Source organism: Antechinus flavipes, chromosome 2 (genome assembly GCF_016432865.1).
Source record: "Antechinus flavipes isolate AdamAnt ecotype Samford, QLD, Australia chromosome 2, AdamAnt_v2, whole genome shotgun sequence".
Classification (NCBI taxonomy): Eukaryota; Metazoa; Chordata; class Mammalia; order Dasyuromorphia; family Dasyuridae; genus Antechinus; species Antechinus flavipes.
Window position 1 is genome coordinate 320,207,922 of NC_067399.1, and position 23,640 is coordinate 320,231,561.

The 23,640-nt window shown below is 35.3% G+C and overlaps 1 protein-coding gene across 2 annotated transcripts in view; it reads left to right on the forward strand.

Moving 5' to 3' along the window:
* The window catches only part of HEATR4 (HEAT repeat containing 4), a 102,459-nt gene that overhangs the window by 21,164 nt on the left and 57,655 nt on the right, over positions 1 to 23,640 (forward strand). For both annotated transcript variants that reach the window (XM_051977640.1, XM_051977641.1), the window contains exons 3-5: positions 7,049 to 7,239; positions 8,060 to 8,200; positions 18,880 to 19,083. In XM_051977640.1, the coding sequence (XP_051833600.1) occupies positions 7,049 to 7,239; positions 8,060 to 8,200; positions 18,880 to 19,083 (536 nt within the window). The remainder of the gene's footprint in view (positions 1 to 7,048; positions 7,240 to 8,059; positions 8,201 to 18,879; positions 19,084 to 23,640) is intronic.

Here is a 23,640-nt window from a genome sequence, read left to right on the forward strand (position 1 = left end):
GAAGCAAGTCTATCATAATTGATCATCATACAATCCTGCTGTTGCTGTGTACAATGTTTTCCTGCTTCTGTTTGTTTCACTCAGCATCACTTCATATAAACCTTTCCAGCTTGTTCATCGTTTTTTATAAAATAATAAAATTCCATTTTTTTCATATACCATAATTTATTCAGCCATTCCTCAATTAATGGGCATCCATTCAATTTCTAATTCCTTGCTACCACAAAAAGAGCTGCTACAAACATTTTTGCACATGTGGGTTTTTTCTCTTATTATTTCTTTGGGATGTGGTCACAATAAAGATAATGCTAGATAGGTTATAGTCTTTTGGGCATAGTTCCAAATTGCTTTCCAGAATGATTGGATCAGTTCACAACTCCACCAACAATATAATAGTGTCCCAGTTTTCCCACGTCCCCTTCAACATTTGTCATTATCTTTTCCTGCCATCTTAGTCAATCTGATAGGTGTAAGGTGGTACTTCAGAGCTGTTTTAATTTGCATTTTATATAATCAATAGTGATTTAGAGCATTTTTTTTCTTATGAGTATAAATGGCTTTAATTTCTTCATTAAAAATTGTTTATATCCCTTGACCATTTATTGATTGGGGAATAGCTTGTATTATATATATATATATATTAGAAATGAGGTTTTTATTAAAATGCTGGCTTTTAAAATTGCTGCATTGATGTTGTTTGTGCAAAAATTTTTAAATTTAGTATAATCAAGTTATCCATTTTGCATTTCATAATGTTCTCTAGTTCTTTAATTATTAATTCCTCCCTTCTCCAGAGATCTAATAGATAAACTATCCCTTTCTCTCCTACTTTTCTTACAGCATCATCCTTTACACCCAAATCATGTAGCCATTTTGACCTTATTTTGATATGAGGTGTGAGATATGCTGAGTTTTTGACATATTATTTTCCAGCTTTTCCAGCAATTTTTGTCAAATAGTGAGATCTCCTCCCAGAAGCTGGAGTCTTTGGCTTTATCAAACAGTAGATTACTACAGTCATTGATTATTGCTACATCGATGTATTATTAGATATATATATTTAACCAGTTACTGATTTACCATTTTATTTCTTAGCCAGTACCAGATGGTTTTGATGACTGCTGCTTTATAATAGAGTTTTAAGTCTAGTACTGCTAAGCCACTATTCTTTGCATTTTTGGATATTCTTGACCTTTTCTTTTTCCAGATGAATTTTGTTATTATTTTTTGTAGCTCCATAAAATAATTTTTGGTAGTTTTATTGCTATGACACTGAACAAGTAGACTAATTTAGGTAGAATTGTCATTTTTATTATATTAGCTTGGCCTATCCATGCGCAATTGATATTTTTCCAGTTTTTTAGATCTGACTTTATTTCTGTGTTTTGTAATTGTGTTTAAATTGTTCCTGGGTTTGTCTCAGCATATAGACACCTAAATATTTTATTTTGTCTGCAGTAATTTTAAATGGAATTTCTCTATCTTTTGCTTCTGAACTTTGTTAGTAACATATAGAAATACTGATCATTTGTGTGAGTTTATTTTATATCCTGTAACTGCTAAAGCTATTACTTGTTTCAAGTTGTTTTTTGGTTGATTCTTTAGGATTCTCTAACTATACCATCATATCATCTGCAAAGAATGATAGTTTTATCTCCTCATTGCCTACTCTAATTCCTTTAATTTCTTTTTCTTTTCTTATTGCTAAAGCCAACATTTCTAGTACAATATTGAATAATATTGGTGATAATAGACATTCTTGTTTTACCCCTGATCTTATTGGAAACATGTCTAGCTTCTCCTCATTACAGATAATGCTTGTTGCTTACCATTTTAAGGAAAATTCCATTTATTTCTATGTTCTCTAGTATTTTTAATAGGAATGGGTGCTATATATTGTCAAAAGTTTTTCTACATCTATTAAGATTATCATATGATTTCTGTTAGTTTTGTTATTGATATGGTCAATTATGGCAATAATTTTCCTGATATTAAATCACCCCTTTATTTTTGGTAGAAATCCCAGTTGGTCATAGTGTATTATTCTGCTGATAAGTTATTATATAGAATCTCTTTGCTAACATTTTGTTAAGATTTTTTGCATCAATATTCATTAGGGAGTTTGGTCTATAATTTTATTTCTCTGTTTTGATGCTTCCTGATTTAGGTATCAGAATCATATTTGTGTTTTAAAAAGAATTTGGCAGAAGTTCTGCCTTGCCTTTTTTTCCAAATAGTTTACGAAGTATTGGAATTAATTGTTCTTGAAATGTTTGTTAAAATTCATTCGTAAATCCATCTAGCCCTGAAGATTTTTTCTTAGGAAATTCATTGATGGCTTGTTCAATTTCTTTTTCTAAAATATGGCTATTTAAGTAATTTATTTTCTCTTTTGCTAATCTAAGCAATTTAAAGTTTTGTAAATATTCATCCATTTCAATTAGATTGTCAGATTTGTTGACAAAACAGTTGGACAAAATAGCTTCTAATTATTGCTTTAATTTTTTCTTCATTGGTGGTAAGTTCACCCTTTTCATTTTTGATGCTGGTAATTTGTTTTTTTTTTTTTCCTTTCCTTTTTCTGATCAAATTAAACAAAGATTAATTTTATTGGTTTTATTATAAAACCAACTCTTAATTTTATTATTTCAATAATTTTATTACTTTCAGTTTTATTGTTTTCTCCTATTTTTAGAATTTCTAATTTGGTACTTAATTGGGGGTTTTAAATTTTATTCTTTTTCTAGCTTTTCTAATTGCATGTCCAATTCATTGATCTATTTTTTTTTCAGTTTTATTTATAGAACCATTTAGAGATATAAAATTTCTCCTAAAAACTGCTTTGGCTGCATTCCATAAATTTTGGTATTCTCTTGGATGAAATTATTGATTGTTTCTATAATTTGTTGTTTGACCCAGTCGTTCTTTAGAATTAGATTATTTAATTTCCAATTGATTTTTAGTCTATCTTTCCCTAATCCTTTGTTGAATATAATTTTTATTGCATCATGATCTTTGCAGAATGTATGTGCTATTTCTGCCTTTCTGCATTTTATTGTCAGGTTTTTATGCCCTAACACATGGTTATTTTTACATAGGTGCCATGTACTTCTGAGAAAAGGGTATATTCCCTTTTACCCCTATTCAGTTTTCTCCAGAGGTCTATCATATCTTAAGTTTTTAAATATTCTCTTAAGCTCCTTAATTTCTTTCTTGTTTATTTTGTGATTAGATTTATATAATTCTGAGAGGGAGAGATTAAGGTCCCTATTTGTATAATTTTGCTGTCTATATCTTCTTGCCTTAACATCTTCTCTAAGAATTTAAATGTTGTACTACTTGGTGCATATTTGTTTAGTATTGATACTATTTCATGGTCCATAGTATCCTTTAATAAGATGCAGTTTCCTTTTTTATCTCTTTTAATTAGATCAATTTTTGCTTTTGCTTTCTCTGAGGTCAGAATTGCTACCCTTGCTTTTTTGGCTTTAGCTGAAGCATAATAAATTCTGCTCCAGTCTTCTACCCTTATTCTATACATATCTTTTTACTTAAAATGTGTTTCTCATAAATAACATATTGTAGGATTCTGATTTTTAATCCACTCTATCTGTTTCCATTTTATAGGAGAATTCATCCCATTCACATTCACAGTTTTGATTACCAGCTATATATTCCCTCCATCCACATTTCCTTATGTCCTATTTTCTCTCTTTCCACCTCATCCCTCCTTAGTAGAGTTTTGTTTCTCACCAACTCCTCCCTCAGTCTAACACCCCTCCTCTCTTCTCTTATCCCTTTCTTCTTGTGTTTTGCCTTCCTTTCTATCTAGTCCCCTCCCTTTTATTTCCCCTTTCTTCTCATATTTTCTTATAGAGTAAGATAAATTTCTATATCCAACTGAGTGAATGTTTTTCCTTCTTTGAGCCAAAACTAATGAAATTAAGATTCAGACAATCCTTACCTCCTCCCTCCTTTCCCCCTACTGTAATACGTCTTTTGTGCCTCGTCACATGATCTATTTTATCCCATTTTACCTCCTCTTTCCTTTTCTCCCTATCCTTTTTCTATTCCTTAATCTAATTTTTTTTGTTTGGTGTGCTCACATCAAAGGGTAGCCTAACCTACCCACTGTTGTTGCCTTGGGCTGGCACTTTGCCTTCTATACTGGGACTAGAGGCTGCCCCCACTCATCTACTGACAGGACAAAGGATCTTGGTTACTGATCTGCTGTGGTTAAGACTTTTCCCCTATACCATCTAAATACCCCTTTTACCCCAGTGAAACTGACCTTTTTTGAAGTTCTGCCTTGAGCTGGAGGATAGTTTTATTCCATCCCTTTATAAATTCTGTCATTCTGGACTGTTCAGAGGCTTGGTTTCATGTGAATTTAGAGGGAAATTGAAAAAGCTCGAGTAGTTTCTTTGTTTCACTCTGCCATCTTGGCTCTCCCCCACTCCCCATCCCCCGAAACTGTTTTATTGTTTCTTGATGTCTTAAGGAGTCATTAGCTTATTCTAATTTTTAAGAAATTATTTTTCTTTAGTGAGATTTTACACTTCCCTACCACTACCAATTTAGCCAATTTTGCTTTTTAAGGAATTCTTCTCTTTAGTGGATATTTGTGCCTTCTTTACCATTTGACCATTTGTGTTTCTTAAGGTGTTATTTTCTCAACACTTTTTCCTGCCTCTTTTTACCAATCTGTTCCTTCTCTTTTCATAATTTTTTTGCATAGTTTTCATATCTTTTCACAATTTTTCTTTTACCACTCTTATATCTTTACCTTTTACAGGAATTCTTGTTGAGTTTGAATCCAATTAGCATTTTTCTTTAAAGCTTTATTTATAGCTGTTTTCACATTGTTGCCTTCTTCTGAGTTTGTGTTTTAGTTTTTATTGCCATGAAATTATTTTTGTTGTTCTTATTTGCTCATTTTTCCAGCTTATTTTTTGTCTTTGTATTTTATTTTAAAGTTGAGCTCTGTTTACTTGGAGTGGGGAGACACTGTCCCAAGCCTTGTGATTTTTTTGTATTGTTGTTTTAATGCTAACAAAGGGTAAGTGACTTAATTAGGATCATATAGCTAATGACCAATTCTGAGGCCAGAATTAAACTCACAAAGTCTTCCTAACTCTAGGTTCTGTATTCTATCTACTGCACCATCTAGCTGCCCTCTACTGCCCCAGTACAGGCCTTTATTATCTCTCATCTCTACTACTGGTACAATAATCTCTTCATTGATTTCCCTCACTCAACTTTCTCCCCTCTCCAACCCATCTTCCACTCAGCTGTCAAAGTGATTTTCCAAAGACAGTCTGAACATTTCTAAAAGCTCCAGTGATTTCCCATTGCTCTTAGGAGCAAATACAAATTTCTGTATTTGACAAATAAAGGCCTTTACAAACTGGCTTTTAACTATCATTTCAGGCTTATCACTCATTATTTTCATTCACTTTGTGTTTAGTCACTGTATTCTTCCTCAAAGAAATCATTCTTTATCCTATTTTCATACTTTGGGATTAACTATCCCTATATATCTAGAACACTGCCCCTTCTCTTTTCCTTTTTAGAATTCCTAGCTCAGTTCCACAAGAGGCCTTCCCTGATCCTTTTCCAGTAGACCCCCAAAATGGATCAGGAAGAGTTGGACAAAACTAAAAATGACTAAACAACAAGGCCTCTGAGGTAGAGGCCTAGGGAGTGGAATTGTATAGATGTCAAAATGATAAGACTTGACAACTTATTACTAACTGGGGTCAGAGATTCTGAGAAGTCAAGGATGATTCTCAAGTTGTGAAGCTGGATGACTGAAAGAAATAGGAAAGTTAGAAGGAGCTAGGTTTAAGGAAGGGTGAAGAGATAATAGTTTGGTTGATCCAATTCTTTCAGAACCTTAAGATCTAGTCTGTTTGGACAATCTTTGTTTTACCTTTGTATTCTTGATGTATAACACAGTTCTTGGTACATAGTAAATTCTCAATAAATAAATCCTTGTTGAATTGAATTGAATCAAGGAAGCTAGGTGCACATTGTACTACGAAGGGTATCTAAGTGGTACAGTGGAAAGAGTGCTAGGCAACCTGAGTTTAAATTTGACCTCAGACCTTAATTGTAAAACCCTGAACAAATAACTTCATCTTGTTTGCCTCAGTTTCCTCATCTTGTAAAAGGAGCTGGAGAAGGAAATAGAAACCACTCCAGGATCTTTGCCAAGAAAACCCCAACTATTGACCAGACACAACTGAAATGACTGAACAACAAATGTACCAGGGACTGTGCTAAGTGATGGAGATAATCATCCAGATTAAGCTTAAAAGTATTTCAGGCAAGCAACACTTAGCAGAATGCCACTGCACTTGTCCTCTCTGACCTCAACTTCCTTAACTGTAAAATTGAGGGTTTGGACATCTGTTGTTCTCTCTAGCTTCAGGTCTATGACCTTATCATCCCAAATAATTCATGACAGAAATATTGATACACCAACCCCTGGAACAAATGGGTCAACCTTACTATGGGTAAAAAGACTAAATGTTAATGATAAATAACATAGGATTTCCTTAATAGGGAAAATGAAATCGCTGGAATAATATTGTTGGAATTTATTTAGTGCTTTAATGTTTACAAAGTACTTTACAAACATTATGTCATCTCATCTTTACACAAATCCCGAGAGGTAGGTGCTATTGTTATTCCCATTTTACAGATAAGATAACTGAGGCAGACAGAAATTAAGTGACTTGCCTAGGGTTTCAGTGGCTAGTAAGTATCTGAGGACAGATTTGAACTCAGATCTTCTTGGCTCCTGTTCTACCACTCTGTCCACTAAGGAGACTAACAACCTGGGTGGGCACTTCCTCCTGAGTGTCCACAGCTCCCACGTCATGTTTGCAAGGGGAATGATCTATTGTCCTGGAAAGGTAAGGGTTCCTGTTAGTGGTCAGTGGTAACCATCCCTTCCCTATCCATACAGACAGGAAACTTCTTTCTCTGCCCATACTCTCCCCACAAAATACTTATTCCTCTTCCATTCCTTCCCTCTGCCAAGAATTCCTGCTTACCTACCATTTAAGAAGAAGTCCGAGATGACGATGGGCACCAATAAGACTGCTGAGGATATAGTCACTGAACGGAGTCTCTTCCGCGTCCCACCGGTACAAAAATTTCAGCAGATAAATCCCAGAGCTGGGAAGTATGCTTACTCCACGGACAATGTCTTTGAACAGGAGATTTACTTTGGTAAGAGAGCCAGGCCCTTGGTATTGGGGTGAGGCAGGCAGAGAGATTTGGGGTCCATGAGCCAACTCAAGAGTTTCTAGTTTGTCTCCGCTATGATCATGAGAATGATTTTACCCTTGGATAGCTCCAATTTGGAGGATTCTATCCCATATTGATGGAATCAGAAGCAATTGGAGAGTGATTTCTTCTTGGTCATCCCACTTCCTCATATGAGGGCTAATCTTGTGTATAATATTTTGAATGCTATTCCTCCTCTTCCCCTGTCAATGCCCTTCCATTATTTTCTGATATTTCTGGCTCTTGCCTATCCAGATTCTTCATTCTGCTCCTTAACTGCCATATGGGGTCCCATATGGTTTCCTATTTAAGCCTGCTCTCTTTGGTCCTGCTATGTATTTCTCTCTCCCTCTCCTAAATCCCCCATCAAAATTGGCTCTCAGAGATGTTCTTGAAAAGGTGTATTTTTAAACCATCTGGCAATTGTGAACCAGAAAGACTGTCTCATGCTAAGGGCGTTTGGATATGAACATAGAACTAATCTCATAGATAAAATAGATCATATCCTTATATGCTAATTTCCACTAGGAGTGAGACCTCCACATCCTCATGATCTTTATTGCCATTTTCAATCCCAGTTCTTCCTGCAGCCATATCATCCCCAATTACAGACACCTTTAAAGATTCTCCTGAAGTCTTTAGGGCAGCTAGAAACTAGACATGATCACTGAGCCAGGAAAATTGGAAGAGGGAGAGAAGGGGGATATGGGAGAGAAAGTGAAAAAAGGCCCCACTATGACTGGCTATTTTAATTCTCACTCAGATTTAATTCACATCATCCATCAGAGTGGAATAAAGGATGATGAGATTGTTTTGGAAAACCTCAACCATTACTGTAAACACTTGCCAAAGGCCTTCCCAAAAGGCCCAGAAGAATGGAATTATGAGCCACAACCTCAAAGAGGTAAGAAGGGAGCCATTTAAAGATGGGCTGGCAATGTTAAAAACAAAACTTCTAGTGATATAGGTGATTTAACTAAAGTTACTGGCCCTAAGCCAGGACAGCCAAGGGTAGTTAACTTGATTCCTTCCCATTCTATATGAAAGCTTAAAAAAATTCTCAAGTTAACAATGTTCCTAATTGAGATAAATTTAACATAATATCTATAAACCAGATTGCTCAAAACCAATCATAAAAGAAAAGGCAGGTCTCATATTAAGTAAAGCGTTTATTGGGAAATTGCCATCTTAGTCCCATATTCTGTTCTTCTCCTTTGGGCTGATCCCCCTTTTAGTCTTCGTTCCTAGGCCACCCTAACCAAAAATGCATCTAGGGAGACAAATCTATCTAGAGAGGAATGTGAGGTTATGAAGAGATAAATCAGGGCAGTAACAACTTCCTTGATCAAAAAGAATTGGAATTTGTTTGATAAAATGAACTAACTCCCAAAACAACAATATCCCTGATTTGTGATTTATTTTGTAGTCCAGTTCTCTAACTTTAAGGCTTACAGGAACTTAGGACAGTCTTAGGAATACCATCACTTCTTCTTTCCCAAATCATTGTCTTAGACCTTTTTCGCCACTGTCCAGAGTTCTTTCAGAGACATCTCAGAATGTAGTAGTAATATAGTTTATGTATAGATTTCCACAAGATGTCGTAGGCCCAAGAGCAATAAAATGAGATAAAATGAAGAAAGGAGAGAACCAAAACAATAATATAAACATTTATCACAACTTTGAAGTTAAACAGCAACAATAATATCATATCCATAGTATGTATTAAAAATCATAAAAATAAAGATAATGTGGGTATATTTACGTTGAAAACAATATGCATATCTTTTGGGATGGGGGTCAACACTTGGCAAATAATGGAAATTCATAAAGTTGTGTATTGTCTCCTAGGCTTATTTAATTTTGTTTATCTTTCCTATTTTTCTCACTTGTTTGTATATTTAATACATGTAATTGTCAAGAGAAGTTTAAAAAACTATTTTTTAAAAGTGTTGCTTAATGAATATAAGATTCTCCTCTATATTGCCAGTAGTATTTTTTTTAGTTCTCCACTCATGATGAGGTATTGGAGATAAGCCTGAACTTTTAACAGCATACCAGCACAACACAAGGTCTGATTGATTCTACCAATCTGCAAAGGCCTTTATAAGGAGCCCAAGGATTTCTGTTGTCTAAGGACCAACCTTAGTAGATTCGCTTCTGAGTGGCTCATCCCCAAGTAGCTGACGAAGAGGTGATAAATGTTTTGATCACAGCAACTCTTGAAGACTACCAAGTAATGGAATGGTTGCAGTTGCATCCGTGGAAGTCAGAGATTATAGAAATAATGGAGAAATATTCAAGTAAAATTGTTACTCAGAAGACAGAACATAAAAGACAAGCATGATGCTAACTGATGCAAGTCAGACTCAATCTCCCTCAACTATAAAATGAGTAGATTACACTAGATGGCCTGAAATGTCCCTTCTCTAGGTCTATGATCATACCATGAGTCTATGACCAGGAGAGAAGGTTGGCTAATCTTTATAACAAGATAGCAGATGGAAAATTTCATATGGATATCTCAGGATATTTAAAAACCAGTAATGGAAAATATAGAGGAAAACTTCCAGTGAATTGGGTGGAAAGAAAATGAACAAGATTCCCACCAGTTAATGGATGAAGAACATACCTGTGGTAATGACGTAACAAGCTTCCTGAACTTGCACATATACTCACAGGTTGAGTTCTCATGGAACCTTGAATTCTAGGAGGTAACCTTATAGATCTGTACTCCTAATACAAGCTCTCGCAAGTCTGTTTTCCATTAATAACTAGGTAATAAAAGTGATTAACTCATAGCAAGGGCAGTGAGGACAAAAACATTGCCTCATGGGATCCAAAAAAACACTACCACCAAAAACAACAACAATAACATTAGTTAATATTTATACAGTGGATCCTATGTCCCTGACACTATAATGAGCACTTTTCAGATATTATATCATGTGATTCTCACAACAATCCTTTGGGGGTCTGGGTGGGATAGCATAAGTGCTATTACGATCACCATTTTGTAGATAAAACTCAGACAAATAGAGGTTAAGTGACTTGCCAGGATTATACAACTAGTAAGTAGTTAAGACCACATTTAAACTCAGATCTATCTGATTCCAGGGACCAGGTCTCTAACCATGAGCCACCTAGCTGCCTCCTGCTATTTCTCTTTTTATTTATATATTTTTTTATCTTTTTTCCCCTCAAAATTTATTTTATTTAAAGAAACAGAATAAGAAAAAAGTAAAACAGAAAAGGTATACAAAACAAAATAAAATACAAGAGAACATTGTCATATGCCCAGCAGAACATCAGAGAGGATTCAAAATATCTAATAACAAATAACAGTTCAAGAAAGTGTGTGCATAGACCCACACTTAACACCATCTACCAAGATAAGATCAAAATGGGTCCTTGATCTAGGCATAAAGAACGAGATTATAAATAAATTAGAGGAACATAGGATAGTTTATCTCTCAGACTTGTGGAGGAGAAAGAAATTTGTGACCAAAGATGAACTAGAGACCATTACTGATCACAAAATAGAAAATTTTGATTATATCAAATTAAAAAGCCTTTGTACAAACAAAACTAATGCAAACAAGATTAGAAGGGAAGCAACAAACTGGGAAAACATCTTTACAGTTAAAGGTTCTGATAAAGGCCTCATTTCCAAAATATATAGAGAACTGACCCTAATTTATAAGAAATCAAGCCATTCTCCAGTTGATAAATGGTCAAAAGATATGAACAGACAATTTTCAGATGGTGAAATTGAAACTATCACTGCTCATATGAAAGAGTGTTCCAAATCACTATTGATCAGAGAAATGCAAATTAAGACAACTCTGAGATACCACTACACACCTATCAGATTGGCTAAAATGACAGGAAAAAATAATGATGAATGTTGGAGGGGATGCGGGAAAACTGGGACACTGATATATTATTGGTGGAGTTGTGAATGAATCCAACCATTCTGGAGAGCAATCTGGAATTATGCCCAAAAAGTTATCAAACTGTGCATACCCTTTGATCCAGCAGTGTTACTTCTGGGCTTATATCACAAAGAAATACTAAAAAAGGGAAAGGGACCTCTATGTGCCAAAATGTTTGTGGCAGCCCTGTTTGTAGTGGCTAGAAACTGGAAAATGAATGGATGCCCATCAATTGGAGAATGGCTGGGTAAATTGTGGTATATGAATGTTATGGAATATTATTGTTCTGTAAGAAATGACCAGCAGGATGAATACAGAGAGGACTGGCGAGACTTACATGAACTGATGCTAAGTGAAATGAGCAGAACCAGAAGATCATTATACACTTCGACAACGATATCATATGAGGATGTATTCTGATGGAAGTGGATTTCTTTGACAAAGAGACCTAACTGAGTTTCAATGGATAAATGATGGACAGAAGCAGCTACACCCAAAGAAAGAACACTGGGAAATAAATGTGAACTATTTGTATTTTTGATTTTCTTCCCAGGTTATTTTTACCTTCTGAATCCAATTCTCCCTGTGCAACAAGAGAACTGTTCAGTTCTGCAAACATATATTGTATCTAGGATATACTGCTACATATATAGGACTGCTTGCCATCTAGGGGAGGGGGTGAAGGGAGGGAGGGGAAAAATCGAAACAGAAGCGAGTGCAAGGGATAATGTTGTAAAAAATTACCCTGGCATGGATTCTGTCAATATAAAGTTATTATTAAATAAAATTAAATTAAAAAAAAGAAAGTATGTGTGTATGTATGTGTGTGTATGTGTATAAATGATATTCATGAGTGTCCACCTTTACTTCCTTGTAAATTATTTTTTTATTCTCTGCTATGCACTTTTTTACCTTATCTTTTTTTCTCCCTTTTATCCCCTCTAGTATCTCCAAGCAGGCTATAGTTAAGAAAGGATATTTATAAATATAAATGTAGATATATACACACACACACACATACCTCCACACATAGACACACACATATTTCCTATCCCTTCCTTACTCTTGGCTTTAATTCTGCTGCTAACTTGGTTTGCTATAACTTAATCTCCCCTCACCCATGGATCTCTCCCTTGTTGTCTTCCCTTACCCTTTGCTTTCCCATCTGCCCATCCTTCTCCCTTTATTTCTTTATAGATTTTGGAGAGTGCTATATCCTTCATGGTATAAATGTAGTGTTGTACATTTAACCCAATTCCTATGTGAGTAGGTTTTCAGAACTTTGAGCCCTCCTCTCCCCTCTAATGCTTCTGTGTTTATTCTTCCTCTGTACCTCATATATATGACATTATTATTTTTACCTAAACCTTGCCCCAATCTTTCTTTTGAGCTGTCATGTTGTTGATGTCACTCTTAGGCATACAGTATAAATTTCCCATGTTAAAAAAAAACCCCATAATCTATCTATATTGAGTTCCTTAAATTGATCTTTGATATTGGCTGTTATATAATTTTCTACTAAGTTTGGGTTTGGTTGACAGAAAGTTCTGAAAATCTGCAAGTTTATTGAATGTCCATTTTTTTCTTGTTTAATATAGAAAATTTTGCTGGATATACTATTTTTGGCTCTGCAGGCCTAATTCTTTTGATCTTCAGTAGATATGATTCTGCTGTTTCTCTCTATACAACCCTTACATACTTCCCCTTGGGTACATTGTCTCTGCTGATCAGGTTGCTCTGCTGAACTCCTTGGGTGATGGTCTTTCTTCAGCTTGACTCAATTTCCAAAAGTTTCATTCTTTGAAATTATTGCCTTCTTTAGATGACTGTATCTTTTTATGTCTCCCGGGTGTTTGTCTCTATTCTTTGATAGATGCACTGTCTCCTAAATGTCTAGTAACTACCTTTCAAAAGTACATGACTGATGGCAAGAAGATTTTAGCAGTGATAATCTCCACAGGCAACTTCCAGCTCATGATCTCCTCTATTTTAGAACTCTAAAGAGACAGAAAGCGAGACAGAGACAGAGAGAGAGGAGGGACAGAGAGACAAGGAGGGAGTGAGGGAAGAAGGAAGAGAAAGAGAGAGAGAGAGAGAGAGAGAGAGAGAGAGAGAGAGAGAGAGAGAGAGAGAGAGAACAAGGGAGGGAGAGATACAAATGCAGAGAGAGAAAGGAAGGAGAGGGAGAGAGAGAGAAGGGAATCCCATGACCTTCTTCTCTCCAGTTTTATTCTACAATTGTTTCTGAATGCCTAGAGATGTTGCTAATTTGCTTTCCCAGCCAATTGAATTGTTCCCTTCTTGATTCAGAGAATCAAGTGAAATTGGGGGAGGGGAGGGAACTCTTAAAATGAGATGACAGTTGCTTCTAAAGTAAGAAGAAATTATTCTGGAGAGCAACTGGGAACTATGCTCAAAGGATTATCAAACTGTACATATACTTTGATCTAACAACCAAAGAGATCATAAAAAAGGGAAAAGGATCTACATGTGTAAAAATGTTTGTGGCAGCTCTTTTTGTGGTGGCAAGAAAAAAAGAAACTGAGTGGATGCTCATCAGTTGTGGAATGGCTGAATAAGTTATGGTATATGAATGTGATGGAATATTATTGTTCTATAAGAGATGATAATCAAGCTGTTTTCAGAAAAGCCTGGAAAGTCTTGAACTGATACTGAGGGAAGTGACAGACCCAGGAGAACATTGTACACTCTAACAACAAGATTGTGTTTTGATCAACTATGATACTTAGCTCTTCTCAACAATACAGTGATCCAAGACAGTATCAGTAGACTTGGGATAGAAAATACCATCTGCATACAAAAGAGAACTGTGGAGAATGAATGCAGATGCAAGAATACTATTTTCAATTTTTTTGTTTGTTTGCTTTTTTTTCTCATGGTTTTTCCCTTTTGTTCTGACTTTTCTTTCACAACACAACTAATATGGAAATATGTTTAGAAGGATTGTATATGTATAACCTATGCCAGATTGCTTGCTTGTCTTCAGAATAGGGGAAGAAGGGAGAAAAAAAATTGGAACCCCACCCAAAATCTTTTTTAAAAAAATGAATGTTTCATGTATAATATATATTGAATTATTTGCCTTCTCAATGTTGCGGGGTGGAAAGAAAGGAAGGGAATTCACAGATTTTTTTAAAAATGATTGTTTTAAAATGTTTTTGCTTGTAGCTGGGGAAAATAAAATACTAAACAAAACTTTTAAAAAGAAAAAAAATGAATGTTTGATTCATAAATAAATGTGTGTTAAAAATTAATGTACATATATAATCAGGAAAAAAGGAAATAAAAAAATTAAAGCAGCAGCAACAATAACAACAACAACAAAATGAATGTTGAAAACTATCTTACATGTAACTGGAAAAATTAAATAATATTGAAAAAAGTTTTTAAAGTCTTTCAAAAAAAAAGTAAGAGGAAATTTTAAAGTTTTCTTCATCCTTCCTTCCTCCATTTTCAACTTTCTTTTTTTCTTCCTTTTCTTCTTTCTTTTTACTCTGAAATAATATATACATGTGTAAATATACACATACATACAAATATATACATATATATGTACGTGTCAGTGTGTGTATATTAAAAAATGTGTCCATATGTATTTTTTCCCTTCAATTCAACCATGCATCAGAATCTGATCCTGCATCCTATGAGAAATGCAGAAGCTTTCCCAGGACTCCACAAGCCATTGCAGTCTTGGGGCAGGGAGGGGAAGAAGTAGGGAAATCATTGAGAAAAGCCAAAACAGTTTCAGGGAAATACAGAAAAGAGGAGGTCAGGCCAAGAGAATGAGATTCTTCTTGTTATCTTGCAAGGCCTGCAGAGTCAGACCACATCTCTATTCTTTAGAAAGACTTTTTATAACTGATATTCAGAGCTGCTGTGGTAGGCTTAAGATTAAGCAGGGATATGGCCATGTTGGCAGACTATAAATAATTGAACCACGATTGGTGGACCCTTTTCCCTGTCCAGCTTCCAAGTTGAGAAGGAAACAACTTGAATAACAGAATAACTCCTCTTATGCCCTTATTTTCTTCCCCACAAAGAAGGAAGGAAAGAGACTGAATTGGACAAAGCTCTTCATTTTTTCTAGTCAGAACATAACACTAGCTGCTATTATTTCCAAAGAACTGAACAAAGAAGAAAGTCAGTCCTTTGTTCTTCCCTTTCTTCTGGTCTGTGTATTCTTGTTATTATTTATCCTAAAATTATACACAAAATATTTTAGTGGTTGATAATCCAACTTGGTGTTTTGAAGTTTATTTTTAGGCAATAAAAATCTGGATAATATAGTTGATTCACTCATTCCTTAGGTCAGAAGCATTTAATCTGGTGTTTGTGATTCCACGGGTCCAAGAACTTGGGTGGAAAAAATTATATCTTTATTTCAAAATACCAGGATTCCTTTATACGTTTATGTATTTTATTATTTTCATTTAAAATTATTATTCTCGAGAAGGGTATTCACCAGACTTCCAAAAAGTTCCACAATATAAAAAGATTAAAAAGCTTTGCCCTACATTTAGAAGGAGTCTACATGGACTGAGGGCATGAATGTGATTTGATTTTGTTGGGATGATTTTTTGCAGGGCCAAAAAAATGGGATGAAAAAGAGGGATGCACTAGAAGGGCAAAGAAAGGTGAAATAGAGAACATTTTTTCATATAAAAGAAGTGGTGTAAGGAAGGGCTTTCATAGTGGAGCAGGAAATGGAGGGGTGCAGTAGCAGACAATGCTTGACCCTTACTCTCATTTGAATTGGTTCAAAGAGGGAAGAATATATACATACATACAAACATACATATTTGTATGTATGTATATACACATTGTACAAACACATATAATACATATATAATAGATACATACACACTCAGTTATATATAGAAATATAACTTGCCCAATAGGGAAATAAGAGGGAAAAGAGATAAGAAAAAAGGAGAGGACAATGATAAAAGGGAGGACAGATTAAGGGAAGCAGTGATTAGAAGCAAAATAGGCTTTTGAGGAGGGACAGGATAAAAAGAGAAAGAAGAAAAACAGAAGAATGTTATATGGAGAGAAATACACAACAATCATTACTGTGAATGTGAATGGTGTGAGGGATGTAGAAGACCCTTACCCAAAATAGTCTACTCAGAGATCACTTAGTAGAAAGCAGAAAAGTTGTTTATTAAAAACCTCCGGAGGATGAGCTGTCCCAACCTGAGATAAGAAAGAGAAAGCTCATTGTAGGAAGGCTAAAGAAGTAGTAAAGATACGGAAGAGAGCATTGAGAAGAGGAGGGGGAGGCATCTAATTGGTTGTTGCTATTTGGGGAGATTGGAATGGAAGTTTTCTGTTTCCCTGAAATCTCCTGATTTCTAGGAAACAGAAAATCAGGACTTTAGGCTTAATCAAGCAGATAGTGATCAAGCTAATAGACTAAATATCGATAAATGTCAAATACTGATAAATGTCATCAACTCAGATTAAGTAAATATGTTTATAGCTGGCCAAGGCTCAAGTAATATGAGCACATATTATATAGTTCATAGGGGAAACACAGAAATAATGAAAATAAAATACAGACAAAGAATTCATACATTCCTGTAAATTCTTCACCTTATCTCTCTATTCCACACAATTGGACAACCTCATCCCTAAAACAGAACCGAATTGTAGAATGGATTAGTAACCAGAATCTAACAATATATTGTTTACAAGAAACATATGAAATAGAAAGATACACATAGAGTTAAAATAAAAAGCTGGAGAAGAATCTATTATGCTTCAGCTAAAGTATAAAAAGCAGGGGTAGCAATCATGAGCTCAGACAAAGCAAAAGCAAGAACAGATCTAATTAAAACAGATTGTTAGGGAAACTACATTATGCTAAAAGGTGGTATAAAGAATGAAATAGTATAAAAAATTTTTACAGCAAGTTTCTCTGATAAAGGCCTCTAAAGGCCTCTTTTCTCTAATATATAGGGAGCTATGTAAAATTTTTTTTAAAAGCCATTTCCCAATTGGTAAAAGAATATGAACAGGAAGTTTTCAGAAGAAATCAAAGCTGTCTATAGTTATGGAAAAATGCTCTAAAGTATGATTGATTGGACAAATGCAAATTAAAACAACTCTGTGATACTTCCTTATATTTATCAAAAAATGATAAATGCTGTAAGGAATGAGAGAAAATAGGGACACCAATAAATTTTTAGAGTTCTGAACTGGTCCAATCATTCTGGAGAACAATTTGAAACCATGCCCAAAGGCTTTTGTGCATATCCTTTAATCCAGCAATCCCATTATCAGGTTTGTCTCCCAAAGAGATTAAAGAAGAAAGAAAAGTACCTATATGTATAAGAACATGGCAGCTCTTTTTATGATGGCAAAGAATTGGAAATTGAAGCAATGCCTATAAAATGAGGAATAGCTGAACAAGTTGTGGAATATGATTGCTATAAAAAATGACAAGGAGGGTGGTTTCAAAAAGAAAGAAAAAATATGGCAAGACCTATATGAACTAATGCAGAATAAAATGAAAAAAACCAGGATTTCATTATGCACAGTAACAGCATTTTGTAATGAAGATCAACTGTAAAAGACCTGGCCACTTTGATCAATACAATGATGTAAGACCATTCCAAAGGACTCATGATGAGAAAAAGGCTATCCATCTCCAGAGAGATAACTGATAAACTATTAAATGCATATTGAAGTATAATTTTATTGCTTATTTTTTTTTACTTTTTTTTTTAGCAATATAGCTAATATGGAGATGTGTTTTGCATGATTTCACTTGAATAATTGAGATAATTTTGCTTGTTTTCTCAATTAATGGAAGGTAAGTAGGAGGGAGGAAGAGAATTTAGAACTCAAAATATGAAAAAAATGTTAAAAATAAATAATTGAAAGAAAAAGAAAAATATAACATCCATTCCTATTTAAAAAAAAAAAAAAACTAGAAAGGAGAGACAGACAAAAGAGAAGCCTTGCCTTACTATGAGGCAGAAAAGAGGGAAAGCCCTGAGCCATGATTCTCCCCAGAAAATCACAAACCTAGTGGTGCTACCTGTGATAGCTTCCTAAACCAGTTCAAAGTGAAATTGAATAAATAACAAAATAAAGGGGATTTCAATATGGAATCATCATTTATCTAGTCTTTTTAGCAAGCCAGAAGCCCAGGACAAAGAGGAAGAGGAATTTTCTCTCTCTCTCCCTACTGATTGTCACACATGGGGTTATCCTATCATAGTATTCCTATTATGGGTGATATCGTAACTAGTACACATGGTCACTTGTAACACAAATGATAAGTCTAGTTGCACAAAAAGAATTAAAAAAAAAACTCTCCCTAGTTCTTATGCCCCACCAAGATTTCAAAATTCCTGTAAATTTTACATCCCTAATCAGAACTCTTGATTTCTCCCCCTATGATCTATCAATCTCCCATATGAGCCTACAGTTCCTTACTACTTAGGGCACTGTGTAATCAAAAGAATATAGTTTATCTTGAGGTTTTCCCAAGGAGAACTCTTGACTACTTTGAATCAGTGTTAGCGACTGCTGGATGCTATCACTTCATTTTAGAGGCAGGAGGTTGACAAAGATGAGGGGCTAGACAGAAAAATAATCACATTCCATCTTATTGGGACAGTTTCTAGGCCCACAAGGGGAGCCTTCCGTTGGACAGCTTTGCCCACCCCAGCCAAGGACCTCCTACAATTGAGCCAAGAGACTGCTGGCAGCAAGACCAGGAGAGAAAAAAAGGATTTTTTACAAAAAGTCGAGCAAAATGTATGCTGGGAGATACAAGTCCTCCGGAACATGCTGAAAGAATGGAAGAATGCCTGGTTTTTAAGTAAGAGCCTTTAAGAAGAGAATTGCATTTTGTATGCCATATCTCCATAAAGTTTCCAGGGCTGGAGAGATTCCCATGAGGCAAGATTCCAGGAATGATATACTGCTTCTATTCTTCATCCATAAAAATGAACAAAATTCAGGTTTCCTCTTAGGTTTCTAGGGCAGGAACTGTGTCCAGAATATCTCTATATCTCTCAGATTATAACATAATAATTAACAATGATAATTAACTTTGAGGCTGAGTAGGTAGAGATTGGATAAGGAAGAGGTCCAACTTTTAATTTCTCCACTGTAATGAATTCTGGGTACAGAAACTCTTGTGAAAGCAGATTAGCAATTTATCTCTACTAATAGACTTAGAGAGTTGCCTTATATGTATTCAGGGTATTCCAAAAGTCCTACAAGAGTTTAAATCTATTAAAACTTTAAACCATACTACCACTTTTGGATCACCCTTTTTAAAAGACCTTCAAGTTTGCAAAATGCTTTGTATATATTACCTCATATAATCCCTTAACAACTCAGGTAAGACAGGGACTACAGTATTATGATTACCATTTTACAGATTAGGAAGATGAGGCTTAGATGAGAAAGTTAAGGCACCAAGAAAAGTTCGCTGTGGTCAGATGGCTAGCCACTGGCCTTTGAATTCAGGTCTTCCAGCCTCTAAGCCTAGCTATCACTCTATCCAGTAAGCCACAAAATGCAAATAATAATGCATCACAATAAATGATCACTAAATGAATAAGAGGAATAATCAACTACTTTCTAGGAGAATGCCACCAGTGACTTATTTAATAAAAACCATTCAGCTTAGGCAAAAGAAATTATGGATTTAGAAGGTGGGGCTATTATAGAAGGCTAGGAGTCACGAAGATTTAGTTTCCTGAGTTCAAATTTTAGCCTCAGAAACTTAAATAGTTGTGTGACTCTAGGCTAAGCCCTTAACCTTGTTTGCCTCAGTTTCCTCATCTGTAAAATAAGCTTTTAAAAAAGAGTATCTCTTTCTTTTTTTTTTAATCTTTTTTTTTATTTTATAATAACTTTATATTGACAGAATCCATGCCAGGGTAATTTTTTTTTTACAACATTATCCCTTGCACTCGCTTCTGTTCCGATTTTTCCCCTCCCTCCCTCCATCCCCTCCCCTAGATGGCAAGCAGTCCTATATATGTTAGATATGTTGCCGTATATCCTGGATACAATATATGTTTGCAGAACCAAGTAGTTCAAAGAGTATCTTTTTCAAGAAAATCCCATATGGCGTCTTGGAGAGTCAGACATAATAATTGAACAAAATAAATTCCCGAAATCTTTCCAAAATGAATAATGTATGAGAACTCTCAGTCCAGTCTGCCTGGTACCTGTTCTCCTATAGGTCCCCTGATACACCTTCCCTTTCATCCCCTTCATCATTTTCTTCCAACCCTGACTTCTGGTCCTCTTGGCAACAGGCCAACATGGATGGCAGAGGGTTTTGACAAATTACAAGAGAAGGTAAAGGTTCTGTGTGACACTAAAAGTGACCAACCTAAGTCCAACAGTCACCCAGATAAAAGGGAAGTGAATTCTCTAGCAGGACTGGGAATTGGTTCACAAAGAACAACCAGAAACTAAAAGACAAAGTACAGGTGAGCACATCCAAGGGACAGGAGGGATTTCGTCTGGGTTGGGCTCCATATGTCAATGTCCTGCCATAAGAAGACTCTTTGGGGAGTTCTACCACTCACTTTGCCTTGCTACTCTACCTGCATGAAGACTCTCTTCTAGTTCCTTGATGCCCTCCTCCTTGTTTTGGGTCAGAACACTAGCTCTGGAGTCAAAAGAACCTCAGTAATCTGGGCAAATTTGAGATTCAAATTTCTCTGTTGTAAAAGGAAAGAGTAGCATGATATGATCTCTGAAGTCCTTTCCAGTTTTACATCTATAATTCTGATAGATAGATGGACAGATAGACTGACAGACAGCAGACAGATAGATGGATAGATAGGTAGATAGATGGGCGGATGGATGGATAGATAGACAAGACAGCAGATAGTTAGATGGATAAATAGGTAGGTAGATGGATGGATGGGTGGATAGATAGATAAACTGACAGATTGACAGATAGATGATGGATAGATATATAGATAGATAAATAGGTAGACTGACAGATAGATGGATAGACAGATTGACAGACAGCAGAAAGATGACTTATTAAAATGTTTGTTCTACATCACTACTTGGAGTGGATGGCATCATTAATGCACAGAGGGCTGGGCCTGAAGTCAGAATGACTCATCTTCTTGAATTTAAATCTGGTCTCAGACACTTACTAGCTATATCACCAAGGGCAAGTAATTTTTCCAGTTTTCATCTGTAAAATGAACCAGAGTAGGAAATGAAAAAGCATTTTTTCCAAGAAAATCCCAAATATGGTCACAAAGAATAGATAGGATTTAAACTGCTCCATAACAACATGTGCCATCATGCTAAGTACTGAGAATACAAATAAAATTAAGCAACACAGTTCTTGACCCCAAGGAACTTATTATAATGAGAAGATAATCCATAAAGGGAAGCAGGAAAATAGAAGAGGATAGAAATGGTACACACACAGGAGCAATGGCTGCAGATGATAAGGTGGAAGAATTCAGGAGAGAAGTGAAGCCTGGTGAGGATTCTTCCTAAAATAATGGTCCTGGGAGGAAGTCACCAATCAGAAATAAAGGACCTAAAAAAAAAGGGGGTGGCCTTCAAGACAATGATACTTCAAGTGAGGCAGAGTTTCTTCACTAAAAATAAATAAGCAAATGAAATTAATATAGGAGCTTGATATTATCAGTCTGACAGGCATATTATTAGTATGACAGGCAAATACCTGGGATTTGAAGGCAAATCATTTAGTTTAAGTCTAGGTTCTACAAATTACTAACTGTAGGTGAATCATTTAATTTCCTTTTATATACAAAGCGTCCCAAAAGTCTTAGTGCAGTTTCAGGCTTTAATAATTTTCCTTGGGTCTTGATCAAGTTTCATTACCTTAAAATGGTGTCACTAACAAGAAAATTGTTCGGTTCTGCAAACATATATTGTATCTAGGATATACTGCAACATATCTAACATATATAGGACTGCTTGTCATCTAGGGGAAGGGGTGGAGGGAGGGAGGGGAAAAATCGGAACAGAAGCGAGTGCAAGGGATAATGTTGTAAAAAAAATTACCCTGGCATGGATTCTGTCAATATAAAGTTATTATAAAATAAAATAAAGTATAAAAAAAATAATAATAAATAAAAAAATTAAATGGTGTCACTATAGCTGTCCCTATACTAATGGTTTCTGAGAAAAAACACTGACCCTGATGCTACCAAGAGGACTGAGATAGACCTGCAAGAGGCTGAAAACATTGTTGATGTTCCCAGAGTGTAGTCCACTGAGGAGGCAGTAGGCTATAACAGAAAGCCCCATGAACTAGGGAGTCAAAAAAATCTGGGTTCAGGCCTTGTCTCCATCAGAAGACATTTGGTTTAGTTGGAACAAATCAATTAACCTTCATATCTCATGTTATTCATATGTACAATTGGTGGGAGAAGAAGCCAACTGGATAATTTATAAGATTCCTTTGAGCTTAGATATTCTATGATTCTATTATAATGGGGGAGAGAGGAATCAAGAACCAAGGAAGGATTAAGAAGGGCTCCAGAAAGGTCAGCATACGATGAATTGAGTCATTAGATTCAAAAAAACCTAAAGAACAAAAACTTGTTTTAAAAAGTGTGTGGAGAGAAATTCAGAAAGTGGATTAAGTAAGGGATTCAGATAGTTGAAATTTCAGGTATGACCTGAAATTAAGAAATGAACAGAGGAGTCAAAGCAAAAAGAATTTACATCCTCAGAGTCAATGTGAACCCAAAGAGAAAGGGGACCTAGATTGAAATAGGATTAGGAATAAGGTTTTTTTAAAAAGTAAGAATAACTATTCAAAGTATCAGTTTGTAAGTGGAACCAATTTATCATGTTAATTATACTATATAACACAAGAAAATTATGCAATTAAAAGTGGCCAAGTATTATATTGCAATGAAAGCTGAGTGGAAGAGATCATAGGATTAAAAATTTAGAGTGAAAAGGGATTTTAGAAACTATTTGGTCCAGTCCCCTTATTTTAAGATGAAAAAAATAAGGCTTAGAAAAATAAAAGGACTTCCCAAAGTAATATAGTAAATGGCATACCATAGGAGAGGGGAGAGGAGAAAGCCCATGAAGTCCAGGGAAATAATTTGGAAGAGAAACAATTCTTCCTACACATTTTCTAGGTGGTTAAGAATTCCCTATAAATGATGAAAGAAATTGGTCAAAGACATCACAAGGGGAATCACATTTCCCCAGATCACCATCTTTCCTATTCCATCTCCTTTCCTAGAAATTCCACCCCATAAAATGACTTCTCCATAGTGGAGAACTTGTGTAGTTTTAAATGTTTCTTCCTCATGAGAAAAATGACTTTTTGGTAACCTGGTTGTGCTGCAAAACCCAATCTTAACTGAGTAACTTTCTTTTCATTTCCTCCATA